Source organism: Epinephelus lanceolatus, chromosome 21, assembly GCF_041903045.1.
Source record: "Epinephelus lanceolatus isolate andai-2023 chromosome 21, ASM4190304v1, whole genome shotgun sequence".
Classification (NCBI taxonomy): Eukaryota; Metazoa; Chordata; class Actinopteri; order Perciformes; family Serranidae; genus Epinephelus; species Epinephelus lanceolatus.
This window is the reverse complement of record NC_135754.1, coordinates 35,394,016-35,416,469: the sequence shown is the minus strand read 5'-3', so window position 1 is coordinate 35,416,469 and position 22,454 is coordinate 35,394,016. Positions and strand designations below refer to the sequence as shown.

The window sequence follows — 22,454 nt, the reverse complement described above, 5'->3', positions numbered from 1 at the left end:
TTATTTTGTAACAATGAAAAATTAGATTTCGGAACAATAGGATTTCGTAACAATGGGTTTAATATGATCGGAACAATGGGATGTCGAAACATTGAGATTTCGGAACAATGGGTCATTTTCGGAACAATGGGATGTCAGAATAATGGGATGTCGGAATTATGAGCAGACCCCGTCAGCGGACCTACACACATAAATATGACACACTAAGTAACTTCCTGCATCAGTCTTCGATTTTCTTTTTGAAAAATAAACTTTAAATGTAGGTAGAACACTTGGATTTTAGGTTGTTTTCCTTTGGTTTAGGCAACAAATGCACGTTTAGGTTTAGAAAAAAACAGCGGGCTGAAAGTCTGAGGTTTGTTTGACACAACCATCACCCCTCCCGACCTCTCTACACAGACTCTCTCACTTGTTTGGTTATTGGTTACTCATTGGTTGCTGGCGCCGTTACTAACTGCTGCCGTCCGGTGCGTATCATACAAGTAGCAACCTCTGGTGCTGAAAAATGAAGCCAACACTGAAGTGCCAATAACTGCAGTTTCTCTAATGGCCACTTGAGGCTGGCTCCAAGAGCAAAATAACAATGTTTATACCATGAGTGCTATATCATAGGCAACAGGACTTGCTTGCGTTTCTTGAAGACGTTTGGCCTCTCATCCAAGAAGCTTCTTCAGTTCTAAATGACTGGTACGAAGTTGCAGGCTATAAACCCTGTGTGGGCGGGAACCCTTGCAGAGTCGTAGGGGTCACGTGAGCTCTTGGTTTCAGAGTCATTAAGGTCACAATGTGAGTCGTGCAGTCTTGGGATCCCTCAGCAGACGACTTCACACCCATCCACCCCTGGTCCCACCTGACCCTTACGACTCACATGGTGGCCAGGTGGGTCAACGACTCCAGTTTCCTACGATATTAACACTTACGATTACCATGACCTGGATGACTGAGAATCCTCACCAAAAACAATGTTTATACAACCCGGTCTCACTCTGATGTCATTGAATATCGGTGCTTAGTCAGTGACTTCTGGCGTTGGCTGTTGACAAAAAAAGCTGTCCTTTCACATCGGTATGATACACAATCAGTCACCGGCTGTGTCAGGGGTAAACACAACAGGACAACAATGAAAGTTGAAGGGGTGAAAGTCCAAGTAGGGTGGTGGATGGGTCCACCAACTACCGACTTTCATCCGGGAGGCCAGTGTTTGTTTACCATATGATTGTAATGCCAAACCCTGTTCGTTTTTCCTCAACCCAACCACGTACGTGGCTGTGTGCAAACTGTACATTTCCTGTGAAAACAGAAGTGTATTTTGAAAACAGACAATGCATGTAACAGGCTGAAGTTGACACGGCGCCCCAGAACATCAACAACCAACACACCCAGGGTACCTTGGACGTCATATGTGGACGTGGAAAGTCCATGACCAGATGTGGACATGTGACGAGGTCAGAGTGAGGATGGGTTGGTTTACAGCTTGGTACAGAAAACAGTTCGGTCTCTATAGTTAATTTCAGATCCACATCTTACTCCTCCACAGCACCAGCTTCTTGTCCAAATATGGTCACTTCTGGCTCCATAACATCCAAGATGGGGACAGCCAAAATGCCAAACTCCAGGCTTTAAAACGGGAGTCCACAACCATTGGGTGACGTGACGGTAGCTACATCCATTATTTTAACAGTCTATGGTATCATAAAGGATGCATCTGTGCATCTGTGTGATGTCGACATCAGACAAAGTGGCAGTTGTTCCCTGCTGCCTCTAAAACTTACACGCCTGGTGCGTATCATACCGTTGTAAAAGGTGCCTCTATGCTTCGGTGTTTGACGCCGACATCACAGACTAAGCAGTGGTATTGAATGTGTTGGGAGTGAGAACGAGCTGGTCAGTCTGACCAAACTGGGGCAGCTTTAACAACAAGCACTGGATGTTCCACTGGACTGCAGTGATGACTGTGGTTTGAAAAGAGGAAGTTAATGAGAACAACCTTTGACCACACAGGATGGTCCCCTGCAGATAAACAGCGATAACAGAGATTTCTGTTGTTACTAGCTGATATCATGTAGGCAGCCATCTTTAAAGAGAGCTCAAAAGATAAACTGGAGAAGCTGTAGAAACTGACGACTTTATTTCCACCCCAGTAAGAGGAAAACTTTATATGACCAACAGCAGACTGACCTATTTGGGCCTTGATTCAGAGGTGTGGAACCAGGTCTCTTCAGCCTCGGGCCAACCTTGAGGCCCGATGACAGAACAATCACACGCCTGCAGGGGAATTATTTCAAAGTTTTGGTAAAGGGTGTGTAGGAACAGAAACCACCTTCCTGTTCTCCGGCTGATCCCTTTTCATCGTGCCGACTCTCCGTCTCTTTGCGTGCCAGGCCCTCTCTGGCTGAGAGTCTGGGGTGTGTTTAAAGGGGGGAGGATGGGGGAGGAGGGGGTGATACTGCCACTGTGTTGCACCTCTGGTCACTCAGCTGGTCACTGTGTTAGGTTACAGGAAGGGAAGGGAGGGTCGGGATTTCCCCTCTGAACCGTCCTCACACAGCCTGCGGCGACACAAAGCAGCACAGAAACACAAAGAGTCACTGTTCGTTCATTCTGCCACAAAACATCATTATAACAGGTAAATATCTCAAACTGGGCATTCTGGAAGAGTTCTTAGAAATGTGATCGAACCTGACAGTTTGTGGCCATGGAAACGGTTGCATTGATCTCAAGAATTATTGCATGGATCGCCAGGCAATTTCGTACAGTTGCCCATGTTTACAAGACAGTAAATCCCACTAACTTTGGAGATCGTCAGATTTTCCATTTTGCGCCATCATCAGGTCAACATTTTAATGTGTCCACTGCTTTGGTTTATGGCCAAATACCTGCAGAACTAATGACATTCACATCAACCGTACGTATCATATCAACGTTTCTAAAGTGACATAGTTTATGAGCTGAATTAACATTAAGAGGTGGAGGGGATGATGGATGGCGTGACACCTAAGCAAGATGGCTGGTTTGTAGAAACATAAAATGCCAACTTTTATTCTTGCAATTTTGTTGCTCAGCTGTACTCTGTGTTTACTGCTAATTAGCAAATGTTAGAATGCTAATATGCTAAATCAAGAAGGTGAACATGGTAAACATCAGCATGTTAGCATTGTTAGCATGTTGATGTTAGCATTTAGCAGCTACGGCTTTTGTTTAAAACAATAGTAATACCTTAAAATTCACTAAAAACTTGCCCTTTAACTAAAATATGGATTTAATCTGACATGACTCAGTCTCAGCTCTGAAAGTCTTTCTTAAACTTTCTTAAACTGATACAGGTTCAGTTCGTTAGCTTTACTCAAGATTGACAACAAGAGGCATCTACAGCAGTAAAACATATAATTACAGGTTTAAAAAGCACCTTAATTTGGGGTGTCGGTGGCTTAGTGGTAGAGCAGGCGCCCCATGGACAAGGCTGTTGCTGCACCGTCCCGGGTTCAACTCCAGCCTGTGGCCCTTTGCTGCATGTCTTCTGAGTTTCTCAGTTTGTCAGTGTGAATCTGTTTCACTGTCAACAGTATTTAGTTTGTTTTAAAGACCTGTTGAACCTCCTCAGTGACCGCTACAACATCGTAAAGGAAGCACTAGAACCTCCCAAAGGACCCTTGTAACCTCCTCAGTGAGCACTGAAACATCCTAAAGGAAGCACTAGAACAACCTTAAAGAACACCAGAACATGTTTCAGTCTATAAACTTTGCTTCTCTGCAGGTGGATGAAGGTGAAGTTTCTGCAGCTTCAGTCTGATCTTTCTGTCTCTGGTTCTTTAAAATCACTGGTGATGGAGATGGTCCAGTGGTTAAGGACGCCGACCACCAACGTAGAGATCAGGGTTCAAGCCGTGTCTGAGGTATGTCACACAGGAGTGTATGATGAGTGTATATGTGGTGCTCTAAACAACACCGAATTTCCAACCTTGCGTTGTGTTGCGATTTCACATCGATTTCAACTTGCGAATTTCCACCAACTTGCGAATTTCCCAATTTCCACCATGGATCAAGAAGGAAGGAGCAGAGAACACGTAAGTCCAACTGAGCCCAGGTGGTTGAGCTATGCTAGCGTAGCTAGCTTGACGGACAAATATTTTTAGTTTTAAATAAAACCTGAAAATACACTTTAATTTGTAGCTTAAATGAGCTGATTTATTCAATTAGGATGAAAATTTGAGGTTAATTAATGGATAATTTTATGGATCAATGTTTAAGAGGTTTTCAGTTTTCTCCTCAGTTTAACCCTCAAAGACCCACATTCTTGTCATTTTAATCACTATGTTATAATTATGAGAAAAGAATGAGGCTTATCCTCAACATATGATGTATAACTTCAGTTTCCTCCAAACATTCATCAAATCCTAAGGGAGCCCTCTGACATTATGATTATCAATACATTCTTTAAGCAACACATTTTTCGGCCATTCTGCCAAATCAGTGCGTACACAGGACATTCTGTGCAAAGTTATGCATTAAAAGTATCTGTTGAACATATTATATTATCAAGCAAAGTTTCCTGCACTTTGTCTGACTTGCAATTTAAACATACGTCATGTAAAATATGATTAAAATCCAATATTTAATGTTTTATTCTGTGTCTTTGTTTCAGATCTAGACATTACAAAACATTTTTTCACATAAAGATTCCAGTCATGTTCTCAGATTTTCACCCAGTCCAGTTACCCTAACACATTTACCTCACAGATCTAGAATAATAATTCGATATCAGATAACATGTATCTAGCTTTCGGGTTTACTACTGGGGTACGCTGCCCACTGATTATGTGCTGGCGAGTTCCTGCTCGATCTGTGATGTCATCAGAATGTGAAGTCAATAAGACTTCACATTCTGATGACATCACAGATCTTAAAATCACTTTTCTTGTTTCCTTTAAAGTTTTACTAATATAAATTATCATGGATCAACAGTTCATAATAAAAACAGTCATAATTGACATTGTTTGCAGTTGGAGGTGTCCTTTCAACAGTTTAACAGACGTCTCTTTAATAATGGTGGTCTATGGGGAAATGCTTGTTGGGCCCCAGGGCATTGTTTTGCTGCAATACCATGAATGGCCACTGGGAAAAATTGGCTTTGCTGTGGGCCTGTTCCCCCCTCTAAAACGTTGGTACTTTCCATAAGTCACATGATCAACAGGAAGTAGCATCATTTAAGTCTCGTGAAGGCCATGGGAAGACCAGAGGTCGGTTCTCTCACCTTGTTTTCTGTATTTTTAACATATTGCAAGTTTGACTGATGAAGTCAACGTACAGTTCTGTTGCCTTAATTATTTCTGAGATAATATTATGTTTTTGGGGGCTTACAGATAATTTTGGTAAACTTAAAGGTGCTTAGTGTTCTCATGCTATTAGCATTGATGTCGCGTGGCTGTATTTCATGTATTTGTTAATGCTATGCTAAAAACTCAGTCCTGTTACTTATATGAAGCCTTATGTGAATCCCTCCCTTTAAAAACCAAGTAAAATATGAATCAAATGCAATAAGATTGACCATTATATGTGCTATTAGCTACAGTACGGGAAAAAAAAGACATTTTAATATTGAAATGTTGTGACACGCAAATGGCACAACTTTGTGGCTGAGACAGGGCGACATTAGACGATGCAACAGGGTTACTTTGGGTCACTAGTTCTCTGAACTTAGTTTGTCTGGGCCTTAAAAGAGCTGTACACATGCCGCATCTTTAACGACGAGGAAAACGCAAGGTTAGGCGCTGGGTGCTACTCTTGTGCCTTTTCTGTGCCAGCTTTTAAGAGTGCGGCGACAGGTTAACAAGCACCACATCATAGCCTATTTACCTGAAATCCTGAATGCAGAGCTGATCTTCTGTGTCGGCCTATCGTCTGTGGGACAGATGTGAAGCTCTGACAGCTCTGCACCAACATGATCAACTTCTCCTTATCACAGACTGATGTTTACAAAAGAAGGGAAAGATATCTGTCGGCTGTGATTGGCTGGTCCTCGTCACATGACATGCAGTGCACGCTGCTGCGTTCCAAAAGTTGAACTCAGTTTATCTCAGGATGCAGCCGTTGCACCCTTAAAAATAGTCGGTCTGGAATGTCACATCACCATCGTTCAGGTGTCTAAGAGTGCCTGCTGCGTGTCTACATCGAAAACAATGAATGTGAGGGCAAAAACGTGGCATGTGTTCAACTCCTAACACATCATCAAAACATCATACCTGTGCCGCCCATGAGCCCATCCTGACGGTTGTCTCTTTATACAGACGTCATTTTGCAGATGTCAGCTTAGAGGCGAGACAAACGCGTCCCCCCCGTTCCACCATTGTACCTTTTATACAGAAGGGCGAGGCGGCATAACTGCGTGAAATTCCTGCCTCGAAGAGGCGGTATAAAAGGGACCAGTGTTTACAGCTGGAAATGAAAAAGCTTTTATCAGTTCAAACCCTCTAATAACACTTTTCAAATAGAGAGGAACAAACTGGATAAACAGTATTCATGTGTTCATATCAGCTGAGTTCAGACAGAGGAGTTAGAAGTGATATTAAATCATCAGCAGGTGATGATCCATCGTCACACTGAGAGAGGGACTGAACCTGCTCAGAAGTGTCTGCAGGAATGAGACTGAGGTTCCACTGAGGTGATGCAACACTGCATCCACTCTCTTTCCACTCTGTCTGTGTCTCCCCCCTCCCTCCCCCCTCCCGCCTCTCACATTCCCAGGATGCTGCACTCCGGTGGAGATAAAGTTAGCACTGCAGAAGTGACAACGTGTCGTAACCGTTACCCGTCAACACAACCTCCTCCTCCAAATGACGCAACCCCGCACCCCCCCCTCCCTGGTTTATTATCTGGTCGTGTGTCTGTAGGATGCTAGGCAACATAAACACAACTAAATATAACAGCCGAGCTGCTCTTACTTTCCAGCCTGTCCTCAACCTGCTCTGAAAACAAAAAGCACATTAAAAAGAAGTCTCACGTTGGCACTTGAATCTTGAGTTTAATACAACAAATATATTTCACTCATACGTCTGTTGAATAAATAAGACTGGGAAAAGAGAGTTATAAGCTAACCATCAGTTAAACAGTTAAACAGCTACGTGAACTTCTTAATACAGTGGAATACATTTGGTTATTTTTCATCACTTAGATCATAGTGCACTAGTTTACACATACAAAGTGGCATGCATATCAGAGATTAAACCCATTTGTGAGCTCAGTGTTCAGAACGTTACTCTTATGACCTGTTATACAGCAATGAGTTGTGTCTTCAAAGGTACTGCAGGGACGACATTTTCTGTAGTCAGCAGATAAACAGAGATCTGTGTGGGTACATGAGACCCTAAAAAAGAGGCTGCATCATGGGGAGTACCACCAGTTGGTCCAGGAGCTTCTCCTCCATGATGGACGTTTCCAGGCATATTTTAGGATGACTCAGGGGCACTTTGACAACCTGCTGTCTATTGTTGGGCCGTATAGCTCTGGGTATGAGTATAAGAGATGACATGGGCCGTTTTTCCACTTTGAGTAAGTTCAGAGCGCTCTGGCAAAAACGCCAGGTACCTAGAGCACAAAAACCGTGAGCAAAAAGCTTTACTCTCATTAAAAACAATTATGAAAAGGCGCTTCCAGCTGCTAAAACGCTTTCTGTGTGATCCGGCCTTAAGACACCTAAAAGCTTCAGAGTTCATGAGAAGGATATTTACTGACGTATTTTATGTCATAGAACAAATCATGAAAGTCTCTTCAGCTTGAGTCAGACCTCATTTAAAGCATCTAACATAAAACTCATTGACTCTAAGATACGGAACCAGGAGAGCTAAAATGCTAACTCATTTTTGGGTTTTAGGACTCATTCAAGAGACACTCAATTCTCATGATGTCCTCTGCTCTCCCAGAAAGTACAATCCAATCACCAGAATGAATGTTGGCATTGTACGTTTCTGAAAACCATGGATACGATAACACTTACATGTTATTATGAAGCAAAAATATTGAAACCTTATGTTTCAACAACACCATGGTTAACATGTGGGTATGTTTAGGCACAAAAAACACTTGATTAAGGCTAGAACAAGATCAAATTTTTGGTCAAAATACCCCCTTTTGGTGGCACCATCCTGGCAGGAAAAAACAACTGCTTTTCTTTGCGTTATCCCCGGTAGAAAAGCAGCAGTGGCGCCCTAAAAACACCCACATTTGGTGGCATTAAAGCTGCTGGAAATGCAGCGATGACTCGCTAAACAACAAACAATGTTGCTCTGCAGTGGTCTGCAGCCAGCAGCTGTCTCACCTAGATATCATACCATCAACGGTCACCTTCATCTCCTCATGACAGAATCAGACTGTTGATATGATACATATGAAACGCACAATGCCAACATTTCCTTCTGGGCTAAGACAGATAAAATATTTGCAGACAGAGAAACAAATTTTTTCGAGAAATGTACGAACTGCTGAGATCACAAGTGGAGTTTACCAGAGATGAAGAAACTGTCAGAAAGAGAAACATCAACAACAGAGTACCTTGTTACAAGTCTTTTATAGCATATTAGCAGCTTTTAGGTCGAGATACTGTACATCATGGATGAGCTCTGTGGGGCAACAACTAACCTTTTTATTATCAAATAAACTGCCAACTGTTTTTGGATGAATCGATACTTTCAGTCTATCAACTGTCTGAAGAATCGATTATTGAACTCATCCTAAAGTTTAGCTCCTGTCTGTCATCCAGCACCCCCAGTCTGGAGTGGGAAGTCTCTGCAATGAATCATCCTGCAGGTGGTCATGTGTCCAAATTCCCGTCTTTCACTTTGACCATCATCTCTTCCTTCAAGGCGTCAGCCTCAGAGTCATCACTGCCTACAGCGAGTACAAGCTCCATCTCTTTACGATAAGCAAAGTTCATCAGTTCATGCCTCTGTTAAACTTTGTGTTGTAAGTGCGATGCGTTCATGTTCACTGTCTCCCTGAAGTTGATCATGTGAACCACCACTGTGTGACTTAAACCTGAACTCCTCTCAGGACTGGACGCCGCTCAAGCCACGCAGTATCCCTGGCTGGCCATGAGTGCCGTCTGGCTCTCCCTTCGCTTGTCCTTCTTCTTCCTCAGTCGCACCCTCCAGCAGATGGCGCTGGATCCCAGCAGGCCCAGTCCAGCAGACAGCAGCACCAGCCCCAGCACAGAGATGGTGGACCCGTGGGAGTTGAAGGTATACGCCACCGCTGTGACCACGATGCCGGCAATGAGTACAACCACGCCGAATGGTACTGTGCAGCGGTAGCAGGACATCTCTGCGCCGCCGGTGGCCGCCGTCAGCTGGACCTCGTTGATGTGCGGGACGTGGGTTGTCACAACCATGCTGCGGTCCTTTCTTGCCTTCTCCCGGCTCAGCTTCTCAGCAGAGATGGGTGTCGGCATCCTCACGGCACCCCTGGGGATTCTGGAGCCACCTTTGCTGTGGAGGTCATCGGGCATGGCGATCTTACTGGCGAGGAAGAGGTGGGCCATCTTGATACTGATGTCAGCAATCAGCCAATCACAGAACAGCTAGCTGAAAAAAGAATTAAAGAGGCGATAAAGATTCTGGTTCCTGTAAAGGACATAAAAAAGACACCTTTTCACAAGACGAGAGCCTTTTACAACAAATATTAAGCGACTTACTCGACTACGAACAACCAAACTCTGGACTTTCACCCAGGAGCCTGCTGTTTGTTTTTCCGTGTGAAACCAAAAAATCAATAAAGTTAATCCAATAACAACGTAGTGTGCAGGATGTGTAGCATGCTGTGCTAGTGACATATGTCACATGATGTATGCCACGTGACATTATTTTATCTTTGTAACAATCAAACTTATTTTAAGCCAAACCATGATGGGTTTTTTTCTAAACCTAACCACATATCGTTATCTTGCTAAAACTCAGATTGAAAACCAGTAAATTTGCCATTAGGCCCGGGTCATATGTCAAATTAATTTCATTCAGTGTATGTGCAAAGCTGTTTGTGATAACCTGTATTATTTAGGTATTCATAACAATGACAGCCTTTGTAATGTGAGCGTTTTACTGTTTTGCAAAAGTAGAACTAAAAAATAGGATGTTTAAGTCATTTATCAACTGTAGAAGAAAAGACTTTACAGAGAGATGATTTCCAAACATACAAGATGGTTCTGACTTGAAGTCCTTAACCTCCAAGTTTTGTCTTAGTCTGGTAACATTTTACTTTTTCACTTAGGTTGAAGCATCACACCACTTCTGTGCGCTGACAAACATCTCCTCCCTCTAACTCCACATCTACAATGTCTACAAGCGTGACTGCTGCTGTCATGATGTTCAGCTGCTGTTAACTATACTTTAATGTGAAACAGATGGAGGAAGCGTTGAAATTTCATTAAGAGCAGATCAGCAAACAGGGAGGGTCTCACTCAAATGTGATCATAAACATGAACCAGGGACAATTAGTAACAATGGCCCGAATAACTGAACCCACAGTGTGTGTTAGCAGGTCAGAAACCAACACAACTTCACAGACACTGTGTCAGGTGAGTCATCATCTGTGCTGTGGTTTGAAAGTTATCAAATGAAAATGAGACAAAATGTAAAAAAAACCCAGAAGTGATAAAATACTAAAAGTCAGGCTGCGTCTATAACAAGTCTTTTAAAGCTGGGTAGGCAGTTTTATTTTGGCGCCATTGGGCAAAAGTATGTTTTACTTGAAGTAGTCTGAGAGAAAACTCTGCACCTCCTCTTGGCTCTGTTTTCAGTCTTTAGCAAATCTCGCCCATGACGGGAGGCTTTCTCCAATCGCAGGTCATTTCAGAGAGATGATGTTCCTTTTGGCTGTTTTACAGATGCAGATGTGTGACATCAACACTGGGGGGTTTATGCTGACCATCTCTGGAGCTACTGCCCAATCACCTCTGGGGAAGCAGTCCAAAAAAAAAGCAAACTCTATGCTCTAAAAAGCCCTGAAATTTTGAGGAGGAACGAGACCAACTACATTTAAACATCAAGATTGTTAAACAAAGTTGAGCTTTGAACGTTGTTGACCCACCTCAGTCTGCAGATCACACTGATGATCAATGAAAGATTCAGACACTACGATAAGATATATTTAGATGTCCTCTTCTCTAATTAAAGCTGGGGCAGGCAGAAATCTGGAATCCCCGCTGAATTTGAAACCACACCCTCCGTCTGCAGCTCTCTCCTCTCTGTCCTAAGCCCCTCCCACCACATGAGCACAGGCATATGTGCGAGCATCAAACAGCAACCCAGTGTTTCACATACACTGCTGTATTTAATCTGATTTCATTGCAGAGTTCCCTGAGTCCCTCCTCACCGCACACATCAGACCACAAATGAGACAGCAATTAGCTGCTAGCCATCCCTCCGCCTCGCTCCCCGCCGCTGTGGACTGCTTCCCCTGGAGAAGAGCAGTCAGTAGCTTGGGAGGTGAATTTTTGGTTGGCAGCTGTAGCAGCTTGAATTCAGCCAGTCCAACCCCCCCAGCGCCTGGGTGTCACAGCAGGATGGTGGGCTGCCTCATTGCCGGGTATGAGCTGTGTAACAGCAGCAACAGAAAGTTTGCTGATCCAGTGGGATCTGATCTGGCTGGATTCAGGTTGCTGCAGCTGCTGACTGGAGGTCTGTCTCTAGAGCTGCTGCCCGCTGATGAGGTGGTCTGTAGCAGCGGGGAATGAGGCGGAGGACACATTGTGATCCGAGGCTCTAGCTAACATTAGCTACATAAACGTAAACAGCTGCCATGAGTCTTTGGCTCCAATTAGCAGAGGGCTAAACTATCAGCAACATTTTCTCTCCATCTTGTCAGATTCTGTTTGCTTAGTCTGTCTTCATTTTTTGGGTTGCTCTGTAGTGTCAGCAGTTGTCAATGCTGGAATAACAACTTTCTCTGCAGGATTCTCCTCCATTGAATCAGACTTTCACCGTCTGAAGGGACGTGCACACACATCTGCATCTGTGGAACAGCCAATAGGAACGCCTTCTCTCTGAAATGACCCATGATTGGTCAGTCTCCCGTCAGGTTAGATTTTCTAAAGTCTGAAAACAGAGCCAAGAGGAGGAGCAGAAGTCTTGAGTTTTCTCAGTTCACTTTAATTACAATATGCTCAGCTTATTATGGGATTTTTGCCCTATGACGCCAAAATAAAAACTGCCTACTCCTGCTTTAAGGGAGAAAGAGAAGAAATTCGTTTAACGTCAGACGTCACACACCTTCAGTAACAACTTATATGAGCTCAGATACCTGTCAGAGATTAGAACTTGTAAAATGATGTTTCAAAACATATATAGTGAAATAAAATCTGTGAATGTGCAGAAAGGATTTGTAGTTATTGAAATCAGTTACACATATGAACTGTGATCCTGCTCATGGCTGTAAAAACTCTCAAACTTGTACTAACTAACTAACTTTAATGAGTTTTACACACGTTTCTGTTTTGATTCTGGACTCAAATAATAAAAAAGCAGCTTTTTTTTATCAGTTTTTTGTACAGCGTCACCACTGATAATAATGAGAGCACAAATTTATTTAGACATCGATATTTTTCCACAAGCCTGAATTTCTCATGCAGAGCTTTACAAAGACTGAACTGAATATCAGAATTTCTTCCCTTAATTTTTATGAAAATCTGGTTCACAAAAATCGTTCACATTTTTGATGCTAAACGACAATTATGTGCATTAATTAAAAAACTCAGTCACCTTCATCACATCATCTCTGTGCTCACTTATTCATACAAACACCCTTAAATGTCTTAGTTCAATGCCTCACTTTGCCCTTAATTTGCAAGCTTTATAGACATGTCACCTTGAATTAGTCACTGTTAAACATCAGGGCAGATTCAGGAGCACTTATAAAATTTACAGCTTCATTTTGTTTTGTTTTAAAGAGCAAAGATTCACCTCACTGCCCTGAGATCAACAGTCTGTAATGCACACACACATTCAGCTGCTAATTTTTAATGATGCAAACACCTTCTTCCTGTCCTGTAAAATAAAAAATCAAAGCCCTTACTGTTGACGTGTGCAGCTCTCCATTCTCTCTGTGTGTTTTCTGTGTCTCTGGACTCAGGCGCTCATATGTTCCCCGGTGTGGAGGCTCTACAGGTCGTCTGTCTGCGCTCAGCTCTCTGCATCGTCCTGACTGCAGGAATAAATGGGGGAATATGGCTATCAATAGAAAAAAACGGGGGGACCTCCCTCCCCCACACCTCCTCCTCCCCCCTCCATACCTCCTCCTACTGGACTGACAAGAAAAGTTTTAACTCTTTCCTCCCTTCAGCTGATACCAACACACACTCATGCTCCTGAAAGAACCCCACTTTAATGTTGTCCTTAACTGATCCCTTAAAATGAATCAAGAGGAGATGAAAGTACCTCAATTTGCCTTTTTTCAGACCACCTTAAATAACAGCTTCTTTTTTGAGAGTTTAATGTTTAGTAGAAAACTTGAAGGAGATTAACCATTAAAACCACCTTAATCTCAAACATCCTGAGGATTCATTCAAAGACTTACCAAGATTTAAGGAGCCATATTTCCTTAAGCAGCCTGTGGGGTCGAGAGTTAAAGGATGAATCCAAATGTTAATTTAGTGCAGACCTGTCAAATTAAATGCACGAGATGAAACAAAAGTTAAAACCTGTCCCAACTAACCGCCAAAGTAAATGTTGGCACTGTATGTTCCTGCAAAGCAAAGATATTAGCAGATATGTTGAAACTTTACATTTACATTTGCATTGCTTCAACAATGCCGTGGTTAATATGTGTTTGGCCGACTGCCGTCCACCGGTTAATGTCAGGTTGAGCATCTTTTGCCCTAGTTTTTGTGGTGTGTCTGACACGTCGGCCCTCACCAGCTCTTGTTGGCTTTTTTTAGCTGTTTCAACGCGTCGAATTGATGTTGGAGCCCATCGAAGAATGAAACTACTCTGATTGGCTGTTGAGCTCAGTGCATGAGAGGAGAAACAGAAGTGATGAACGCAAACTAAAGTCAAGAGGGATTGAGACTGAAACAAACTGTTTTTAGTCATCGAGCTCTTTGAGAGTAACGGTCCCTCGTTGTTTGCGTTATTATTTGCTGGCACACAGTAAATTATCAGGTTGTGTGGTAACGTTCTCACTGGCCAACAAATGTCAAGAGTCATTTCCTCTCATGTAGGCGCAGACCGCATGTGCTGTAGTCTTCAGGGTGTGTTCAAGTGCAACTTTTTGGTGGAGATACAGACAACGTGAGGCGGCACAATAGTTGGCCATCGTCAAAGCTAGTTCTTTGGCCTCGGTTTGGTGTGTCCAGGCTTTTAGGCACAAAAATCGCTTGGGTATGGTCAGTGAAGGATCATGTTTTGGCTTAAAATACTCAGTTTTGGTGGCACAACCCCAGCTGGAAACACATCAATAGGTCACCAAAAATCAATGATTTTTGATGGCTAAAAAGCAAAACCACAACTGGTTTTGTTAGTCGTAGGTTGTTGAACAGTGGTCTGCAGTTTGGCAGGTGCCTCCACCATCCCCTCCACCTCCTGATGACAGAGTCAGCTCAGATACTATGTCACTTTAGAAACATTTATATGTGTAAACGTATTTGTGACTTATAAAAACGTACAATGCCAACCTTTTCTTCAGGTGGCAGGGCCATCTGGTCACAGTGAAACTTCATCGATGGATCAGAGGACCGACTCATGGGGAAAGGAAAAGTTAAACTCTGGTGAACTTTGAGGCAAATTTGTGCTGTTGACCAATAACAAGCTGTCTCGATAGAGCTGTCCTTTGCAGGGACGAAGAGTCTGAACGTCTGCACAGTAAAAAAACAATGTAAAGAAAACATACGGGAAATGTGGAAACAAAAAACTATTTAACCATACTGACAAATGAATTTGGGTTTATCAGCATAAATGGACAATGACACGATGGAAAACAATATTTGGGGCTTTAAGGGGGAGTTTAGTTTCCTCTCTTCTGTTAAAGGGTCTCTTGTGGCACTATGATGCTGACATGTCACGTTACGCCCTAAACTAGGACAGAAAAAACTTTCCAAAGAGTTGTTTTTGATTTGGAAGGTGTGCAACCTTTTTAAAGACATTTGTCTCCACAAAAGAAAATTTCCATCTTTTAGTAGAGGAGGGTACTGCAGCTTATTAGCCGTGTGTCACCTTCCAGTTTTTATTGAAGCTGTCAGAGTATAAAATCAGTTGGGAGACAGGAGGACATCATGCTGATGCAGCTTTTTATTCTTCCTCCGCTGTACAGAACAGTTTGTCTGGGTTGTAGAAATTAGCATATTGAAATGAAACTCTCTGACGGCTGAAAGCAGAGCATCAGTTCAGCAACAACACAGTAAAACTGCAACTTTACATCTGAACATGTTCTGATTTTTTTCTCCCAGAATCCTCGGGGGGAAGCCTCCGCCCTCCAGACCCGCAGACGTGAACATCTGGGAGGAATCAGCTGAGAGGAGCAGCTGAGGTTTATTTATCATCCTGATCCTTGTTGTCCCCTAAAGACTCCAAACAGCTCCGGTCTCACATCCTCGGTGGTCCAAGTGCACAGGAATCCCTGAGACTGTCAGGAAATCAAACCCTGTTTTTTGAAACTATTCACAGTCTGCATTTATTGTAATTGGCATGATTCATTTCATCAACAAGAACTATGACAGAATAAATTCATTGTCAACCCTTTCCCATGAAGAAAACAAGCCCGCCCCTTCATGCTGGGGCGAGAGTGATGACAGTCAGATAGGTAACTGCAGAGGAGACAGGCAGAGGAGGAAATGTGTCTTGTCATTTTGTCAAGAATTGCAAATTTTCGCAGCAAATAGAACGATAAAACGTATCCGAATCAGTGTGCAAGGTTTCTGTGAGTAACTTTTTTTTTTTTTTGGATGATGGATTAAAAAAAAACACATCTGAAAAAAATGGACTCAATGTACAATTTTCATCTACAAATAAAAACTAAACAATAAAGTGAAAGACGGACAAATGGATGAATTAATTCATTGTTGATGCAAAGTTGTCGTGCGAATACTTAATATTGACTTACTTGTTTGTTAAAATTGACCTGAGTTTGTTTGGCTGCACTGTAACAGAAACACAAGCAGCTCTAATGTTTTAGTTTCATAAAGAAGCTGTTCACACATTGTATTTTTTACATCCTTAAAATTGTTGTTGTCAGTGTAGACATGCGGACGGCACATCCAAATGTGCAAGCGATGCCGTTACAGCATGCAAACATTCCCAAGGGTGCGCTCAGAAATACTCACTCCGAGTGCCGGAGCGAACTGCAATGTACCGTTTCATTATTCAAAACTTAACACTCTCAGAGTAGCAGAGTGTTCCCTCGGTATTCTGTTTGGGGGATGGAGCAGTAGAGCACTGAGTGGAGTGAAGTTCAACCTGCACTGTATGTCATGTGATGAGGAACAACCAATTACAGTCAGCAGATATCTTTCTGGTGAATATGGAGAAGTTGCAGGGATTCTTGGGGCTTTATGATCGGCCCCACGGACAATATTTTAATTTCACTTAAAAAACATCCCCCGGAAGAAGATCAGCTCCGAACTCAGGATTTCGTGTATGTCATGGTCAAGCGTGACCTGCCTCTGCACCTTTAAAAGTTGGCACAGAGCACCCAGCACCCCACCTTGCGTTTTCCGGGCGGTGAAAGACTCTGTGTGTCCCGGCCCTTAAACTGCACTTGCTGTTAACATGGTAACCACAGGCATCACCAAATCAGCCAAGACCAACCAGGTCAATCAGAAAACACTCCTATGAATGACTCAACACATTAGAAAGATCAGAGTCATCACCTGTGGCGGGTTTTGTCACCTAAATTGTGGACTAGAAATCGTTGGTAAAGCTGTAGATATGTCATGTGATCAGTCAGCTGCAGGTGGTTCTGCTGACAGCTGACCTTCTTCTTCCTCTCCCTCCACGCTCGCAGCCAGCTCTCAGAGCAGGTGCAACCTAAATAGCACAAAGGGGAGTTACAGTTCCACTTCTCAGGGTAGTTTTGCTGACATCATGACTTCATGCTAAAGTTTTTCTCCCACCCAGACTTACTGAAAAAAAAAACTTCTCCCTGTCTGAAGTTTTTGTGTTGGAGCAGATTTAAAGGCTTTCCTAACACACACACACACACACACACATGCACACACACACACACACAGGCGTTATCCTCCTGCAGAGAGCGTGTTGATGTATCTCAGTAAAAATCAGGAGGTGAAAACAAAAAGATCAGATTTATGTTCTTTAATGTGATCTAAATCTCCTCTCCTGAGTCCAGCTGGACACATCTGGCCTTATTTTCAAACTCTGAGAAGACTTTTGCTTTTTCAGATGATCCTCTGGGGGTCAGCGAGGGTCATCGGGGCCCCCTGTGAGTCATTTGATCCAGAGCGAGGGGTCACCACAGCAGGGCCCGAGAGAGAGGCTGCAGCCCCAAAACACTGCGACCTGGTGAGAGACGCAGCCAGCTGGAGAAAGCGAGCACCTCTAAATGTGTACAGATGTGTAATGTGAGTCATTTCATACCTTTTAATGTCTCCATTTGTGCTGACTGTTTGGAATCTGTCCCAGCAGATATTCAGATTTAATTTACATGCATATTTTCAGAAGCCACTTGGGTGAAATTGATTTAATTTTTCACTCCTGTCTTCACATGATATGATTTCCCTAAAGGATGTGTTATGATGTTTGAAGTGCTTTTCTCCGAAGCAATCAGAGCAAAATGAGATGTTTAATGAACACATGGAGATCAATTTTCCTTCCCCACCCACGAGACGCCCGTCTAGGGACGGTGGACGAGAGTTAAATCACTTCCTTCCCGGATCCATTTCTGGGTTAGGGATGATGTGAGTTATTTGCTTTGGATCCAGCTCTCTGGAGACATCCTCCCCTGCTTCCTCTTTACAACAGATGGTTACAGACTGAGCATGTAGAGTGGTGAGAGGTTAGCAGCTTATTGGAGCGCGCAGGACTGTGTTTGTGCTTTTCCTTTCTGTTCCTTCCTGTGAATACAGGTGTGCTCACCGCGTCCAACTCCGACTCTGTAATCTTACATTGCTGTTCATTTTCTTTGGCTCGGACCAAAGTGGAAACGTTGACTTTGCATTTTTGTAGCTTCACACGGCCAAGAAAGTGAGAAATAAAGTTTAGTAAAAGTGTGTAGTCACGGCAGCAGCCCCGAGAGGCTTCAGCGCTCTTTACAGAGCAGGAAACAACTAGAAAAGCTCCTCCTAAAGGTGAAAGAATAAAAGATTATGTTGTAACGTAAATCAGCCTCAGCTCTATTTAAAGAAGTCTTGTGCTTTTCTATAGTTTTCTTCTTTCCTGTGTGTTTCTTTAAAGGAGCAGTGTGTAAGACTCAGTGGCGTTTAGTGGTGAGGACTGCAGATTGCAACCAGCTGAAACTTCTCCTGGTTACAGTTTCTTCAGTGTTCAGTGTTCAGGAGGTTTTTACCAGGAGCTGAATTATCCACAGAGGTCTCCTCCTCTCCAGCACAAACAGACAAGGTGATTTAAACCAGTAAAACACTGAATGAAGAAGTTTTACATTACAAATCAGTGTTTTTCTGATGCTGCTCGTTGCAGAGGGGCTTCTAGTCAATAGCCCCTTTTACACTGCCAGATTATCAGCGAATGTTGGGCCATTTTGCCGGCAAGCTGCGAGCGTTTAGATACACAGAGCCGGATTGGCGAGTTGATCCGAGGTGCCCAATTTTCCGCCTCGTAGGGTAGACATATTGGCTAAACCTTTTTGGTTTAAACAGAACGAGGCGGCCTTCCGCCACGGGAGGGATTGTTGATGACTTGTGGGAGGAGCTGTTGATGACGCTGCACGTGCGAGCCACTGGCGGTGGATAAACAGGAAACAGCTGATAGCAGGAATTAGCGAGCAGCTAGTAGCAAGAGGGAAACACAAACCTGACAGACACTGTAAAGATGAGCAACTGGGGAGACAAGGAATTGTGCGCCCTCCTTGTCCTCGCAAACGAAGAGGCCATTAACCGTCAGATGACGGGGACGGTGAAGAACGGGCCGACTTATGAGAGAATCGCTGAAGGACTGACCAGCCGCGGCTTCCCTCCCACGTCACTGTTTACGTCACATGCTGAGCTACACGTTTTGTTACTTGCTCACGCCCCCCATTGCCCTGAAAAAGGTGCATTCTGTATAAAGGCAGGCGGCATTTTGCTGCACTCCCCGATTTTGTTTATATACTGCCAATGCTGAAAAAAGACTGATTGGGCTTTCCTACAAATTTGCACAACTCCTGTCTAAAAAGGGCTAGTGTTTGGTTTGTCTGTTCTGGGCTACTGTAGAAACAAGGCAGTGCAACATGGCGATCTCCATAAACAAGGACCTGCTCCCTATGTCGATATAAACGACTCAAGATAACATAAACATACTTCTTATCTTCAGGTGATTATACACCAACGAAAACAGACTTATTATCCCCCTTAATCCTCCACACTCTCACTCCCCACACGTCATGTGTCGCTGCTTGGTCAGTGGACTTTCACGTCACACTAGGTATCGTGAGTCGAGGTTCCAGGTCATTGTGCATGGTGTCTTTTCAAAAAAACCTTCTATTTTTCTACTTGTTATATGCAAATAATCTTTGTTGAACACCTCGTATTTACGTTTCCTTGTGCAACAAAAGCTCGTGGTTAGGTTTAGAAAAAAGCATCATGGTTTTGCTCAACATTCATACCAGGAGCGAACATCAGCCTGCCGGATCAAAGTCTGGGGTTTGTTGGACCCATCCACCGCCCCTTCCACCCTGAACAGACTTTACAGGTCCTTAAATTACGTTGGCATTTCAAACTGATGCCGTTGGGCGGCATTATTAACCGGCACCACCCAGCAGCATTTCTTATCGCCGCAAAAGGATGGCTTTTCTCATTGGTGTCTGACGTGGAAATCACTGACCAAGCCGAGGTATTTGACGACTTGAGAATGAGGACAGGTTGGCCCTTTAAAAGCACCTCACAAATCTATAGTTTCATGTTTAAGAAAGTCTCTGTAAAGGAAAGAAGAAGGAAAACATCGAACATCATCATTTATTCTTAACTTTTAAAAAGTTGGATTTGACCTTCAAACACGGCATCCTCTTCCAAAGGAATTTGTCCATTTTTTAAAACGTTTTCTTTAAAAGTAACAAAGTAAGTCAAAGCGACGCAGCAGCAGCAGAGGAGAGAGGGAAGAGAGAGGAGGGGATGTGACAGAGGAATACAGGATGTGTTACTGTCAGCATGATTATCATTTGGTATTATTAGGATCAGAGGAAACTGAGGATGTTATTAGAGGGAGAAAGATAAGAGCCAAATAGAGACAGAGCGACAGGATGTGAAAAACTGAAGCAGATGAAATGAAACAGGGAGGTCAGGTCACAGGTGCTCGATGAAAGGTCACTGCAGCAATTATGTAAAAGAAACTTGACAAATAAACTTATAAAACGCACAACCAGAGTGAAGTCTGATGTGAAGACACGTTGTGTTTCGTTTTCACAAGCTGAAACTCACATGACTAAACTGACACATGGGAAAGAATAAAGAGATGACGACAGGAAAGAGGCGAAAGTGTCAGAGAGAGGGAGATGGAGAGATTTGGAAGCTGCAGGTTTGGACGGGGAGGAAGCGCTCCCATAATTCACTGTTTTCATGTCAGATTGATCATGTCAGCCGCAGGATTACCTCACTTCCTGCTGCTCAGTGTCAACATGCTGGCCTGCAGCCCTGGAGAGCAGACAGGAAGGGCTTCCAGTTCAGAGGTCAGCAGGTCACAGAAAACACTCTCACTAGAAACACGGACTCTTCAAACAGAGATGTTATAGAAACCTTCTGAAGCACATCCTTCAGTCAGGAGCCAAATGTTTCCTCTCATGTTTTCAGGCTTAAAGTTCAGAACAGAAACATCATGTTCTTAGTGCCTCAACTAATTGTGTCATTATGGCTTAAAATATTTACTCTTGCTGGCACTCGGTAAAGCTAACCTCTGATCTGGCGTTGTCCCTGCAGGAAAAGCAGCTATGTTTTGGTAAAAAACAACAACCCCTTTTCTTGGCACTATCCTGGCAGGAAACACAGCAATGTGTCAGTAAAAAACAAGAGCTTTCTGTGGTACTATCCTAGCTGATAATGCAGCAGTGTCTTGGTAAAAATCTAAGACATTCGTGGCACTATCCTGGAAGGAGGTGCAGTGATGTCTGTAAAGTTGAAAACACAACCACTTTTTGTGGCACGATCCCTGGTGGAGGAAGAAAAAAACGACTCTTTTTTTATGTTGGTTTCAAAAACATTGGTCTGGGTGGTCTGCAGTTTGGCAAAAGTCTCTCCTAGGTGTCACACCAACCCCTCCACCTCCTGATGCCAAAGCCACCTCATATACTCCCTTGCCTTAGAAATGTTGATATGATACATAAGAAACATACAAATGTAATTTGCAGATAATGTGATTCTGTTGGCTTCATCACACCATGACCTCCAGGATGCACTGGGGCGTTTTGCAGCAGAGTGTGAAGTAGTTGGGATGAGAGTCAGCACCTCCAAGTCTGAGGTCATGGTTCTCTGCTGGAAACCGGTGGATTGCCCACTCTGGGTTGGAGGAGAGTTACTGCCTCAAGCGAGGGAGTTCAAGTATCTCAGGGTCTTGTTCATGAGTGATGGTAGAATGGAGCATGAGATGGATCGGCGGGTCGGTGCAGCTTCTGCAGTGATGCGGGCGCTGCGCCAGTCCGTCGTGGTGAAGAGGGAGCTGAGCCAGAAGGTGAAGCTTTCGATTTACTGGTCCAACTACATCCCAACTCTCACCTATTGTCATGAGCTCTGGGTAGTGACAGAAAGAATGAGGTTGTGGATACAAGTGTCTGAAATTAATTTCCTCCGCAGGGTGTCTGGGCTCAGCCTTAGAGATAAGGGGAGGAGTCAGACATCGAGAGGGAGCTCGGAGTAGAGCCGCTGCTCCTTCGCGTCAAAAGGGGTCAGTTGAGGTGGTTTGGGCATCTGACCAGGATCCTCCTGGGTGTCCCACTGGCCCCGGGGCAGACCCAGAACACACGGGAGGGATTGCATATCTCGTCTGGCCTGGGAACACCTTGGGATCCTCCAGGAGGAGCTGGAAAGTGTTGCTGGGGAGAGGGACGTCTGGGGTGCTTTGCTCAGCCTGCTGCCTGCGAGACCTGGCCCCGGATAAGCGGATGAAAATGGATGGATGGATAAATTGATAAGAATCACGCTGCACATTGTGGGCTGTGATCGAAAGCATTGTTGAATCGTTTAAAACAATCAGAGCTTTGTGAGCGGAATGAAGACTCAGGAGGTCTTCTCCGCTATCACAACAACCGAAAACTACGTCAAACAGGACATTGATGACAGGACTTTTTTTCAGGGGGACCCCACAGTGGTCCTCACACTGACT

At 43.7% G+C, this 22,454-nt stretch overlaps 1 protein-coding gene across 1 annotated transcript; it reads right to left on the bottom strand.

The window, feature by feature from the left end:
* Window positions 1-6,993: 6,993 nt before the first annotated feature.
* LOC117246783 (transmembrane protein 100-like) lies at window positions 6,994-13,195 on the bottom strand. The gene is made up of 2 exons (XM_033610756.2): window positions 13,057-13,195; window positions 6,994-9,572 (listed from the first exon to the last, which is right to left on the bottom strand). The coding sequence occupies exon 2, from the start codon at window positions 9,527-9,529 to the stop codon at window positions 9,056-9,058; it is 474 nt and encodes a 157-aa protein (XP_033466647.1). The 5' UTR covers window positions 9,530-9,572; window positions 13,057-13,195; the 3' UTR covers window positions 6,994-9,055.
* Between the last annotated feature and the right edge of the window lie 9,259 nt (window positions 13,196-22,454).